The sequence below is a fragment of the Physella acuta genome, unplaced genomic scaffold (assembly GCF_028476545.2).
Source record: "Physella acuta isolate Inbredline_101_S28 unplaced genomic scaffold, ASM2847654v3 ptg001261l, whole genome shotgun sequence".
Classification (NCBI taxonomy): domain Eukaryota; kingdom Metazoa; phylum Mollusca; class Gastropoda; family Physidae; genus Physella; species Physella acuta.
In genome coordinates, this window is record NW_026732776.1 from 112608 (window position 1) to 126701 (window position 14094).

The following is a 14094-nucleotide window of genomic DNA, read 5'->3' on the forward strand; positions in this document are numbered from 1 at the left end:
ACGACATATCATAAAACCACTGGTTAAATCAATTGAGTTATGTATTGTGCTAGACTAGGTTTTAGCACAATAGTATATGACTATGAGTAGGGTTCATTCGTGAGTTATTATTATGGTTAATGACCATATATTGGCTTAAGCTATCCCATGATGTTTTTATCATGTAGATGTAAGCTATCCCATTGTTATCATGGCCATAAATAGGTGTAAGCTATTCCATGATGTTATTATCATGGCCAGAGATAGACTAAATCCAATGGCTTAAAATATCATTTACACCAACAAAACTACCCCACACTTAAGGAAATCTATTTTCGGACACAATAACTTGTATCGTTTCCTTTTGCATATAGATCTGTGAATGGGTCTAATCGATATTGTTTATTGAGAAATTGCTGAACCTTTCAGCTATATCGATTGGTTTCAGCTTTCAGTCATGGTCTGATGGTTGTGATAATTATAATTAGCAGCATTGTGTTTGCGGGCTTGGTTAGCTAACTAGTGTGTTTTGTACGATAAGGGTCTCAATAATTTGGTCACGACGCTATCGATTTTAGACTCCGCCAACATGGGTTTCTTCCAAGACCTAAAAACATTTTTAGACTGTTGGTCCGTGGGCCGCACTAGGACTCTAAAGTGTACTCCTCGTCACCGAGACACATGTATATTGGGCTTTCATAATCATCAACAACATCACCAGCATCACCGCCACCATCATCATTATCATCATCATCACCACCACCACCATCATCACCATCATCATTATCATCATCACCACCACCATAATCATCATCATCACAACCATCATAATCATCACTATCATCATCATCTTTTGCTTTCAAGTAATGGAATCTGAACTCGATAATTTCTGGTTGGCAGCCGTGCTCCCTACAATTCGACCACTGCATCCAATGTATGCGCTTCAGGCATTTAAACTACTTTTTATAAGGGTCATTGACTCACAGAGTGAATGGGGACACCCATGTACTACTGCAGTAAATGACAATGACATCTCTACACCCATGTACTACTGCAGTAAATGACAATGACATCTCTACACCCATGTACTACAGCAGTAAATGACAATGACATCTCTACACCCATGTACTACAGCAGTAAATGACAATGACATCTCTACACCCATGTACTACAGCAGTAAATGACAATGACATCTCTACACCCATGTACTACTGCGGTAAATGACAGTGACATCTCTACACCCATGTACTACTGCAGTAAATGACAGTGACATCTCTACACCCATGTACTACTGCAGTAAATGACAGTGACATCTCTACACCTATGTACTACTGCAGTAAATGACAATGACATCTCTACACCCATGTACTACTGCAGTAAATGACAATGACATCTCTACACCCATGTACTACTGCAGTAAACGACGAAGTAAGCGTGTTCTCAAAACCCTACAACCCCCCCCCCCCCCCCGACTTCCCCGAGACGCAAACATTTTTGTGCACCAAAGTTTGCTATTTATATTTCGGGTCTTCTTGTTGCGTGACTTACATCCGTGGGTGCACAGCTTGGGTGGTGAACACAAATAAAAGAACCAGGCATGTTATGATAACAAACACGTACAGAAGTCATCAGTTTAGAATAAAAACTCATTTGAGATACCATCTCTAAATTCCATCACAACGTGTCGACCACATCAAGCATGCGGACCAGCAAACGTTCTCTCCCTGAAGACTTCCACGACAGCAAACGTAAGCGAATTCGAAAAACTACAACGCAGCTACAGGCCATAACTTCATGGGATCAGACACCGTACCTTGTATTGTTAGAGGTGTTTAAACATTTGTCAGATAAAAGCCGATGTGTGGCATCACAGGTAAACTTTTGGTACAACTTTATACTTTGATACGTATAGGCCTATAAGGGCCTTGTTGGTAAATAAATACCGTATATATATATATATATATATATATATATATATATATATATATATATATATATATATATATATATCCTAATATATAAAAAGCCATGTGCGCTCTTCTCTCTCTCTCTCTCTGTCCGCAAAATATTTTCGCCGGACATCACGTCAGAATCGGCAGCGATATATGGATACCTTTATACGGACTTTTGTTGAAAATAATATGTTAGATGTTTTAAATGTATAACCACAATTTTATTTAAAGAAGAAAAATAAAAAATAAAGGCGTATTCCAATGTAGAGAAACAGTATTATTTATGCAACCAGAAAAGTGTTTAAACTTGGGTCTATGAACGCATGTCGTAATAATGACGTCGCTTATTGTTTACACTAAAAAAAAAGAGCACGAAACTGATGACGTCATCTTCCGAGTTTAGAATAAAAAGAAATGAACTATTTCATTTAAATATGATTTAGAGCTATGTACGCTATGAAATGTATACAATACGATTTTCTCGGCCTAAACTTTGATATTGATCTAGATCTAGATATTCTAGATCATCTAGATCTAGAGATTCTAGATCATATAGATCTAGAGATTCTAGATCTAGATCTAGATGATCTAGAAAGCTAAGTTGTCGGGTGCCCGATAGGGCACTTCCCGGCGCCGCAGGCGCTTCAAATTTGGCAGAATCTTGCCTTGGGGCGACAGAACACAAGGGCCGGTTGGCCGAAAAGTCTACAATGAGGGGGTCAAAACTGACCTCGAGTGACCGGCGCCTTATATGGGCGAATTAATTAAGCATTCAAATTCTCAATGTTTTCGAAAGCCTAAGCGAAGCCGGGCAGCATGCCTAGTATATATATAAAGACCTAAATATACTTACGTCCATATCGACCACTTTGGACGAACCGGCCTTCTCTTATGTCCAATATACTAGTTCATAAAAAGATTTTTCTAATGTGTAATTTTGAATGCTAATAACTGTAATGCTAATTAAAAGAACGTGCTAAATTTGTTTTTTTTTCAGTTTTAGAAGTAAAAATATATCTGTTGACCCGTGAAGAGCGGTAGTTTTATTTGAAGGACTACTTTCTATAATATCCAGTGGTTAAAGAAAAGTTTCCTACTCCTCTTCCCGCCGTTGTGTGGGGTCTTAAATAGACGACACCCCACACAGGCCCAAATTTTTTAAAAATAAGGGATAACCCAAACTTGTATGCAATTGGTGAAAGTACCATTTGACTTGTTTCCTTTGTAAAGAAATCACCAATCACTTTTTGTAATAATAATAGGTTCATTCATATATTTTAAACATGTATTTTTAGAATTTAAATAAAGGGCTAAAATTCGCTTTAAAAATAACTTCAGTGTGGCTTCAGACTTTCCCCCCCCCCTCCCATTCGCCTATTTTTTTGGCAACAAATCATCACAAGAGTCTTCGTCATAGTGACGTGATTTATGGATGAGTCCTTCTGAAAATAGCAAGGTAATTCAGGTTTATTCACCGGAACTACTTTTTACTACTAAATATAGTAGTAAATAGTGGTTTTACTATGTAAGCAAAGAAATCTAGTCACGAGGTTTTTATTTGCCTAAACTGCCGATCGGGAAAAAAAATCCAATTACAAATTCTTCTAAAACAAAATCTTACATTTTCTAACAATATTTTATTCTTATGTTGTAGACCTTCTATTTTTTGCTAGGTATGTCGGGCATGGAACAATGCATTCAAAAACCCATCCTTGTGGCGGTCAAAGTCCTTTGTTGTTGGTGGCCCTAACGCCCAGAACGCAGGTTCGTATTATAATAACATTTACAGATTTTTTAGAATAACATTTACAGATTTTTTAGAATACCGTTTAAAGATTTTTTTAGAATAACATTTAAAGATTTTTTAGAATAACGTTTAAAGAGTTTTTAGAATAACAATTAAAGATTTTTTAGAATAACATTTAAAGATTTTTTAGAATAACATTTCAAGATTTTCAGAATAACATTTCAAAATTTTTTAGAATAAGATTTAAAGATTTTTTTAGAATAACATTTTAAGGTTTTTTAGAATAACATTTCAGGATTTTTAGAATAACATTTCGAGATTTTTAGGATAACATTTCAAGATTTTTTTAATAATCACCCAGCTTTTCGGGCCATCCAGTTCACGAAATTGTTCGGCCACAATCTGCAAGAGTTGAGGATCACGTGCCGACACCTGACGTCCAGCACTTGTAAGCTGATCATTGAGAACCTGGAAGCTGTTTTCCTGCTGCTGGCAGCCTCCAGACTCCGGCTCTTGGTCGTAGCGGAGCTGGAGCTGGACAGGTTCTGGAGATATCCGAACCTTAGGACAAGTGCTGCCATCTGTCTGGTTAACTTTATACAGTCGCAGAGCGGCCTGGAGGTGAGTGCTGGTCAGTTTGTGGAGGTGAGTGCTGGTCAGTTTGTGGAGTGCTGGTCAGTTTGTGGAGTGCTGGTTAGTTTGTGGAGTGCTGGTCAGTTTGTGGAGTGCTGGTTAGTTTGTGAAGGTGGGTGACGGTCAGTTTGTGTAGTGCTGGTCAGTTTGTGTAGGTGGGTGACGGTCAGTTTGTGTAGTGCTGGTCAGTTTGTGGAGTGCTGGTCAGTTTGTGAAGGTGGGTGACGGTCAGTTTGTGTAGGTGAGTGCTGGTCAGTTTGTGTAGTGCTGGTCAGTTTGTGGAGGTGAGTGCTGGTCAGTTTGTGGAGAAGTGTGCTGTTCAGTTTGTGGAGTGTTGGTCAGTTTGTGGAGTGCTGGTCAGTTTGTGGAGTGTTGGTCAGTTTGTGGAGGTGAGTGCTGGTCAGTTTGTGGAGTGCTGGTCAGTTTGTGAAGGTAGGTGACGGTCAGTTTGTGTAGGTGTGTGCTGGTCAGTTTGTGTAGTGCTGGTCAGTTTGTGGAGTGTTGGTCAGTTTGTGGAGGTGAGTGCTGGTCAGTTTGTGGAGGTGAGTGCTGGTCAGTTTGTGGAGTGCTGGTCAGTTTGTGGAGAAGTGTGCTGGTCAGTTTGTAGAGGTGAGTGCTGGTCAGTTTGTGGAGGTGAGTGCTGGTCAGTTTGTAGAGGTGAGTGCTGGTCAGTTTGTGGAGTGCTGGTCAGTTTGTAGAGGTGAGTGCTGGTCAGTTTGTGGAGGTGAGTGCTGGTCAGTTTGTGGAGGTGAGTGCTGGTCAGTTTGTAGAGGTGAGTGCTGGTCAGTTTGTAGAGGTGAGTGCTGGTCAGTTTGTGGAGTGCTGGTCAGTTTGTGGAGTGCTGGTCAGTTTGTGGAGGTGAGTGCTGGTCAGTTTGTGGAGGTGAGTGCTGGTCAGTTTGTAGAGGTGAGTGCTGGTCAGTTTGTGGAGTGCTGGTCAGTTTGTGGAGAAGTGTGCTGTTCAGTTTGTGGAGTGCTGGTCAGTTTGTGGAGGTGAGTGCTGGTCAGTTTGTGGAGGTGAGTGCTGGTCAGTTTGTGGAGTGCTGGTCAGTTTGTGGAGGTGAGTGCTGGTCAGTTTGTAGAGGTGAGTGCTGGTCAGTTTGTGGAGTGCTGGTCAGTTTGTGGAGTGCTGGTCAGTTTGTGGAGGTGAGTGCTGGTCAGTTTGTGGAGGTGAGTGCTGGTCAGTTTGTAGAGGTGAGTGCTGGTCAGTTTGTGGAGTGCTGGTCAGTTTGTGGAGAAGTGTGCTGTTCAGTTTGTGGAGTGCTGGTCAGTTTGTGGAGGTGAGTGCTGGTCAGTTTGTGGAGGTGAGTGCTGGTCAGTTTGTGGAGTGCTGGTCAGTTTGTGGAGGTGAGTGCTGGTCAGTTTGTGGAGGTGAGTGCTGGTCAGTTTGTGGAGGTGAGTGCTGGTCAGTTTGTGGAGTGCTGGTCAGTTTGTGGAGTGCTGGTCAGTTTGTGGAGGTGAGTGCTGGTCAGTTTGTGGAGGTGAGTGCTGGTCAGTTTGTGGAGTGCTGGTCACTTTGTGGAGTGCTGGTCAGTTTGTGGAGGTGAGTGCTGGTCAGTTTGTGGAGTGCTGGTCAGTTTGTGGAGTGCTGGTCAGTTTGTGAAGGTGGGTGACGGTCAGTTTGTGTAGGTGAGTGCTGGTCAGTTTGTGTAGTGCTGGTCAGTTTGTGGAGTGTTGGTCAGTTTGTGGAGGTGAGTGCTGGTCAGTTTGTGGAGTGCTGGTCAGTTTGTGAAGGTAGGTGACGGTCATTTTGTGTAGGTAAGTGCTGGTCAGTTTGTGTAGTGCTGGTCAGTTTGTGGAGTGTTGGTCAGTTTGTGGAGGTGAGTGCTGGTCAGTTTGTGGAGGTGAGTGCTGGTCAGTTTGTGGAGGTGAGTGCTGGTCAGTTTGTGGAGGTGAGTGCTGGTCAGTTTGTGGAGGTGAGTGCTGGTCAGTTTGTGGAGGTGAGTGCTGGTCAGTTTGTGGAGGTGAGTGCTGTTCAGTTTGTGGAGTGCTGGTCAGTTTGTGGAGGTGAGTGCTGGTCAGTTTGTGGAGTGCTGGTCAGTTTGTGGAGTGCTGGTCAGTTTGTGGAGGTGAGTGCTGGTCAGTTTGTGGAGGTGAGTGCTGGTCAGTTTGTGGAGGTGAGTGCTGGTCAGTTTGTGGAGGTGAGTGCTGGTCAGTTTGTGGAGGTGAGTGCTGGTTAGTTTGTGGAGTGCTGGTCAGTTTGTGGAGTGCTGGTCAGTTTGTGGAGGTGAGTGCTGGTCAGTTTGTGGAGGTGAGTGCTGGTCAGTTTGTGGAGGTGAGTGCTGGTCAGTTTGTGGAGGTGAGTGCTGGTCAGTTTGTGGAGGTGAGTGCTGTTCAGTTTGTGGAGTGCTGGTCAGTTTGTGGAGGTGAGTGCTGGTCAGTTTGTGGAGTGCTGGTCAGTTTGTGGAGAAGTGTGCTGTTCAGTTTGTGGAGTGCTGGTCAGTTTGTGGAGGTGAGTGCTGGTCAGTTTGTGGAGGTGAGTGCTGGTCAGTTTGTGGAGTGCTGGTCAGTTTGTGGAGGTGAGTGCTGGTCAGTTTGTGGAGGTGAGTGCTGGTCAGTTTGTGGAGTGCTGGTCAGTTTGTGGAGGTGAGTGCTGGTCAGTTTGTGGAGGTGAGTGCTGGTCAGTTTGTGTAGTGCTGGTCAGTTTGTGGAGTGTTGGTCAGTTTGTGGAGAAGTGTGCTGTTCAGTTTGTGGAGTGCTGGTCAGTTTGTGGAGGTGAGTGCTGGTCAATTAGTTCATATTGCAATAATAATTTTGTCGTTTATTCAAATGGCAATCTTTGTATTTATGCTGTTAATTTAGTGACAGCAAATGATAGTCTAACACTTAACAGACGACATAATAATAATTATTTTCAGTGAACAAGTGTACCAATTGTGGACAAAATAATGGACATTTTATAGATCATTCATTTTGTTGAATCAAAATTAGCTTGAAAAAAGTTATAAAATCGTGTATTTCAGGAGTTTGCAATGAAATCGGCTCAGTTTTCATTACAACAAGGCGTTTGTCTATTAGACGTGTTAGCCGCAGCCTCGGGACCTAAGATAACCACATTGGACATAGAAGATTTCTTTAGTAATCAAAATGCTGTCGGCGTTTTTGGTGCATTCAAAACTGTGTTACTGGCGAGTCTGGCGACGTTGTTTGAGTTCACTCGTCACATGCATGGCATGGCGTTACACACATCTCATGTCATGGTGTTACACATCTCATGTCATGGTGTTACACATCTCATGTCATGGTGTTACACATCTCATGTCATGGTGTTACACATCTCATGTCATGGTGTTACACATCTCATGTCATGGTGTTACACATCTCATGTCATGGCGTTACACATCTCATGTCATGGTGTTACACATCTCATGTCATTTCACTCGTCATCAACATGTCATGGCGTTACACATCTCATGTCATACACACATCTCATGTCATTTTACTCGTCACCAACATGTCATGGCGTTACACATGTCATGTCATAGAGTTACACATCTCATGTCATTTCACTCGTCATATACATGCCATGGCCTTACAAATCTCATAAAAATATCATCAAACAAATCAGCAGTACAAATCTCATTTTAAAAAGTAAGAACAAATGACATTAAAAGATGCGTATCAACAGTCGAGATTGTTAACATTCAGGGCTAACTAGAGATTGTTGACATTCAGGCTTAACTATAGATTGTTAACATTCAGGGTTAACTAGAGATTGTTGACATTCAGGGTTAACTAGAGATTGTTCATATTCAGGGTTAACTAGAGATAGTTGACATTCAGGGTTAACTAGAGATTGTTGACATTCAGGGTTAACTAGAGATTGTTGACATTCAGTGTTAACTAGAGATTGTTGACATTCATGGCTAACTAGAGATTGTTGACATTCAGGGCTAACTAGAGATTGCTGACATTCAGGGCTAACTAGAGATTGCTGACATTCAGGGCTAACTAGAAATTGTTGACATTTAGGGCTAACTAGAGATTGTTGACATTCGGGGCTAACTAGCGCTAGTAGCAAATTCTTCAGCCACAAAAAATGACTAAGTTATCCTTTTGAATGTAGAAATTTGAGAACCTTTCGAGTCTGGCACTAAATTACTGTTACCTGAGCGATGAGCTTATGGAACATCTGGCGTTGGTTCTTAAGGGACGACTGAAACGTTTCACGATAAGGGCCAATCACGATGAGCCTGGCGGTAAGATTTGATAGGTCTGTGGTCAACATGTGGAATCGACAGAAACATACTAGGGAATAAGATGTCTGTATTTGGTGGACAGTGTTGTTTAGATTTGTAGTCGATATAATGTTATATATATATATATATATATATATATATATATATATATATATATATATATATATATATATATATATATATATATATATATATATATATATATATATAATATGTATCCATTTCTATCTGCACGGTACCACCCAGAAACGATCTCTAACAAGAGATGGAGTTTACTGAAATTGGCATGCCCTAATTTAGCGGTTTATTTGACAATGTCGGCAATCATTGAGGTTGACAACGTTCTTCAGATTTTAGCCCCGAGTATGCCATTGGTCAGTTTTTACATGTGGCCAGGGTTTGATCCCCGATTAGATACCCAATTAGAATGGCAGGTAAGCCTGAATCCGTGTATCGTGTGTTCTATTAGAAGGCAGGTAACGCATTCGTCCGTTACATGCAGGGGTTGACTGGCCCGATCGGCTACCGGGAAAAATTCCGATGAGCTGTAGTTATAGTTCTATCAGTATTTTAATTAATTAAAAAAAAAATGTTGGTTTTTCTCCATTTTACCATTTTTATTCCCTCTTACCAGGGCGTAAAATTCCATTTTAAGGGGGCAAAAATGCATCCAAAAAAATTCAATTTGGAGGAGGGCCCCTTTTAAAATTTCAATTTGGCGGAGGGCTCCTTTAACTTTTTTTTGGGCCTTTTGGACACGGCCAGTCCACTTCTGATTAGATCTGTGTTTGGTAACGTAGCAGATGTTCCGTATACTTAGGTGTTGAGAGATGAATAAATAAATGTCTATCATATATATATATACAGACATACATATATATACATACATATATATATATAAGTATACATATATATATACATATATATATATATAAATATACATATATATATATACATATATATATATATATATATATATATATATATATATATATATATGTATATGTATATATATATACATATATATATACATATATATATGTATACATACATATATATATATATATATATATATATATATATATATATATATATGTATATATATATATATGTATATATATATGTATATATATATGTATATATATAATTATATATATATATATGTATATATGTATATGTATATATATATATATATATATATATATATATATATATATATATTTATATATATATATATATATATATATGTATATGTATATATATATATATATATATATATATATATATATATATATATATATATTTATATATATATATATATATATATATATATATATATATATATATATATATATATATATATATGTTATCCAAAAATGTTATCCAAACGCAGACTTGTCCGATGATTTGTAATCTGTGTATCAGTGGTCTCACTAGGTCGGGTGTAACTTGCTGCTGTAATGTAACGGTTTTTCGATTTGGTGCCAGACTGTACATTGTGTCACACCCTGTATGAGCAGTATCGACCCCGCCTTATGACGCTACTGGCATTATCTATCTATCTATCTATCTATCTATCTATCTATCTATCTATCTATCTATCTATCTATCTATCTATCTATCTATCTATCTATCTATCTATCTATCTATCTATCTATCTATCTATCTATCAATCAGTCAATCTATCTATCTATCCATCTATCCATCCATCCATCCATCCATCCATCCATCCATCTATCTATCTATCTATCTATCTATCTATCTATCTATCTATCTATCTATCTATCTATCTATCTATCTATCTATCTATCTATCTATCTATCTATCTATCTATCTATCTATCTATCTATCTATCTATCTATCTATCTATCTATCTATCTATCTATCTATCTATCTATCTATCTATGTCATCTATCTATCTATATCTATATCTATATTTATATATATATTTATATGTGGGTGTATATGTATAATCTAGTATATAGATATCGCCTCAATAGAACCAGACTGTTCTAACTCCACTATTCAAAAATGTTCACATGGCTTTAAAGATCTATTTCCCTTAACATTACTACATTAAGGAATAGGTAAAAATAAAGTGTTGTATAATAATAGTGAGAGATATGGCCATGACATTTTTGCCATGATGCCTTGGTGGATTTAGAACACAGCGGTGTGTTAATCTCGCAAAAAAAAAAAAAATGAAGTTAGAACAGTCTGTCTCTAAGGAAACGATATGACACCCTGCTGTGTTTAAAAAAACATGTATATTCTGAAAATTTGACCTCTTCCCCACGATGTGTGTAGTTGACAGTAACCATGAATCATGTTGCCAACCACTTCCACGAAAGTTTGGAAGAACTGGTTTTCAACGGTGACAACTTCCCAGACAGCTTAGACGACGAGCTAATCCGAACAATAGCTAGGTGTAATCAACTCAGAATTATTCGAATGAAAATCACCGCTAATATAAATGTAGGTAGTAATTACATGGTACTTTGATGGTTAAGTCTAGTTAACCTTTAAGGTTCTCAGAATTTTGTCAGACTTGCAGAGAAAGTGTTTTATATTTATGAACATGCTAACTGTATGAATCATTTGTCCGTGGACACAGGGCCTGCATTTTGTGCGGAGCTTGTGCGGGTTGTTAAAGGAAGACGATTGCACGCTGAAAGACGTTTGTATCACACTGTGTGACATTTTTGTGCCAGACGATGTGCATGCCAGGGATCAAATCAATCAGCTTGTACAAGAGATGCAACCTTTCATCGACACTCGGGGTATTGACTTAGAGTTTCGATCCCTCGACGATTTTTGAACTGGCCTAACATGCGAGCTGCTGAAAATTGCCATCAAGCAGGGTAACAACTGTACGGACTGGAAAGTGGAACGTGGAAGAAAAATCAAAATTTAAAAACACATTTTTTTGGCAACAAAAACTAATTGATCGATAAATAATTGATCTGTTTGATAATGCTCTAGTCATTTGTTTGAAAAGAAAACCATATATTCGTATTAAAGTGAAATATCTAAATCAATTTAGGCCTAGGTATTTTATTTTGTTTAAAAATAAACTCAGAGGCGTAGCGAGGGGCGGGGGGGGGGGGGGGGGGGGAAGGACCGCACCGGTGACACCATTTAGGGGGATGACACTAAGGCAGGGGCGTAGCGAGGGGGGGGGCGGGGGGTGCGGACCGCACCGGGTGACACCATTTAGGGGGGTGACACCAAGGCAAAAAATAGCAAAATATATAGAGAAAAACTCGAGGGGGGGGGGTGCAAATCGAAAGTTTGAGGGGGGGGGGGGTGCAAATCGAAAACTCGAGGGGGGGGGTGCAAATCGAAAGTTTGAGGGGGGGGGGGTGCAAATCGAAAACTTGAAACTTTGTCCCTGGGAAGGGTCTCTATGCCTCTGGGGGGGTGACACCATTAAGTGCCGCACCGGGTGACACCCGACCTCGCTACGCCACTGCACTAAGGCAAAAAATAGCAAAATATATAGAGAAAAATAATAATTCCACTTAATTAAGTGATTAATTCGAGTGTTAAATAGTGTTTTAAGAGGTGCAAATAGAAAGTTTGAAGGGGGGGGGGTTGGGTACAAATCGTAAATTGAAAGTTTGACCCGAGAAGGGTCGCTACGCCATTAAGTGACGCACCGGGTGACACCCGACCTCTCTACGCGACTGAATAAACTAACACTAATAACGGCCCATAAAACGGTGCTTACTTATTAATTGCCTCATTACAAATGTTTTGTTTTGTATCTGTACTTCTATACATGTTGAATGCGTCATTGCCTTAAAAATGGTCACGGGGGGGGGGGGGGGGGGCAAGAGGCCTATGCCTCTATAGGGCAGGCCTCATACTTAAGCTACCAATGTTTTTAATAGAGAAAGCAAGTTTGTTTTTCTTATTTTCAGTGCAATTAAAAACTTATTGTTACAGTTTTTTTACAAGCTTTTATTTAACTTGCTTCCTCCGTTTGACCAATTTTTTTTCAACTTTGGCACGTGGGTCAAGATCCGACGACAATGCAATGTGACATCAAATATTTCTTCATTGGGTGCTTCATTAATTTAAAAAAAAAACTAATTAGAGTTTCCTAACTAAATTTCCTATATAAAGTACTATTTAATTCCCGAGGGCGTTTGTCTGAGTTCATTTGGTGTGCAATTGTTTTTAGTCATGGAATTGTATTTAATAAAAATTTTAAAGTATTGAGTTTAAAAAAAAAGTTTTAATAACAAGCTATTATATAATAATGCATGGGGGCGTCTATAAATGACGCCACACACGCTTTTCTTTATAGTTATTTAACTAGTAGTGCATTATTATATATTTAAGAAAATCGTTTGTGTTCAACTTTTTTTTTTCAATTCGCTCTTAATGACGCCGAGGCCATATATCACTAAAAATGTTTGTTTTAAAACCGGATCAGTTGCTTGCGATCTCTATGTAACTCTTCATGGAGCCTTCAAGCTGTAAGCGCGCCTAGCAGCCCCCTCTCTTCCTCTCTAGGCATATCCCTACCACCCCCACATGGTCTGGTGAGCTTTGGTTCACGCTAAATGTTTACAATCGTAGAGCCGGGTTTAGTGACGGCTATTAGGGGCAGATAATTTAGTTTGAAACGATTTTAAACTTAGGGGAGGTAACTAAGAGGAGGCTGCTTTCACGTGGGGTGGGGGTATCGTCCTTAACGACCTACTGATAGTGTTTTAAAGCAAATATTTTCAGTGGCAGCATTGGTACTGTTGAATTCAAAAATTATGAATTACTGAAAATTAAAAAAATAAAACAATCAAACAGCGGCGTATGATACGCCGCGGGTCGGCTCGTAATTTTTATTCTACCCCTTCTTAGTATCTTAGTCCGCGGTCGACACTCAGATAAAAAATCAACCAGCCTACTGGTAGGCCTATTTAATCTTGTGTTCTCCACTGTTATTAATGAACTTAGTCATCTTCTAAATCGATTTTAATTACTAATTTAATCTCAAATTAGATTTAAAATTAGATATTTTTGCATTATCATTAAAGACAAAAGTATCTGGAAAGTTAAGCGAAATTGCTGCGACAAATATGAGTTACAAGATCTATTACAACCCACAAACAAACAAAGAACGAAACAAACAATGGAGCGAACACATTGTAAACGAAATACAAGCTTATAAAAAAAAAAGTCTTCAACTTCAACAGAATAGAGCATACTTAAAATTAAAGCGGAAAAATAAACAGTAGAGCTTTTCTAACTAGATTCTACTGCTAATCTGGTTGATTTTATGTTCCATCAAATGATGAAGTAAACCTTGAAGTTGAAAATTACAATTAGAGTCTAGTTCCGAAATGGAACTCAGAGGGCCTGTTGGTTAGCTTTAGTTTAAACTTAAACAGAATATTTTCCCCCAAAAGTGAAATTATTTAGATCTAGATTCTAACTGAACATTAGCGAATCCGAAAATTCACAGAAATTCGGAAAAGTCACATCTTTGTATTCAATTTATCATAAAGGTTTTAAATAAGTTTTGTTTTTCAGCTGAACACACATGCGAAAACAATTTATTTGTAATCTATTAATAGGCC

At 39.0% G+C, this 14094-nt stretch overlaps 1 protein-coding gene across 1 annotated transcript; it reads left to right on the forward strand.

Moving 5' to 3' along the window:
- The first annotated feature begins 1560 nt into the window (after positions 1 to 1560).
- LOC131957735 (F-box only protein 39) lies at positions 1561 to 11529 on the forward strand. The gene is made up of 8 exons (XM_059322485.1): positions 1561 to 1852; positions 3605 to 3695; positions 4040 to 4299; positions 7274 to 7438; positions 8377 to 8509; positions 8756 to 8943; positions 10817 to 10984; positions 11124 to 11529. The coding sequence occupies exons 1-8, from the start codon at positions 1679 to 1681 to the stop codon at positions 11325 to 11327; spliced, it is 1383 nt and encodes a 460-aa protein (XP_059178468.1). The 5' UTR covers positions 1561 to 1678; the 3' UTR covers positions 11328 to 11529.
- Positions 11530 to 14094: the final 2565 nt, after the last annotated feature.

Excerpts from the sequence above, each read along its gene's own strand:
- LOC131957735 (XM_059322485.1), top strand. The coding sequence starts at position 1,679 with ATGCGGACCAGCAAACGTTCTCTCCCTGAAGACTTCCACGACAGCAAA. Across the intron at positions 7,439-8,376 it reads CATTCAAAACTGTGTTACTG|AAATTTGAGAACCTTTCGAG; the intron begins GCGAGTCTGGCG and ends TTTTGAATGTAG. Across the intron at positions 8,510-8,755 it reads CAATCACGATGAGCCTGGCG|AAACGATCTCTAACAAGAGA; the intron begins GTAAGATTTGAT and ends GGTACCACCCAG.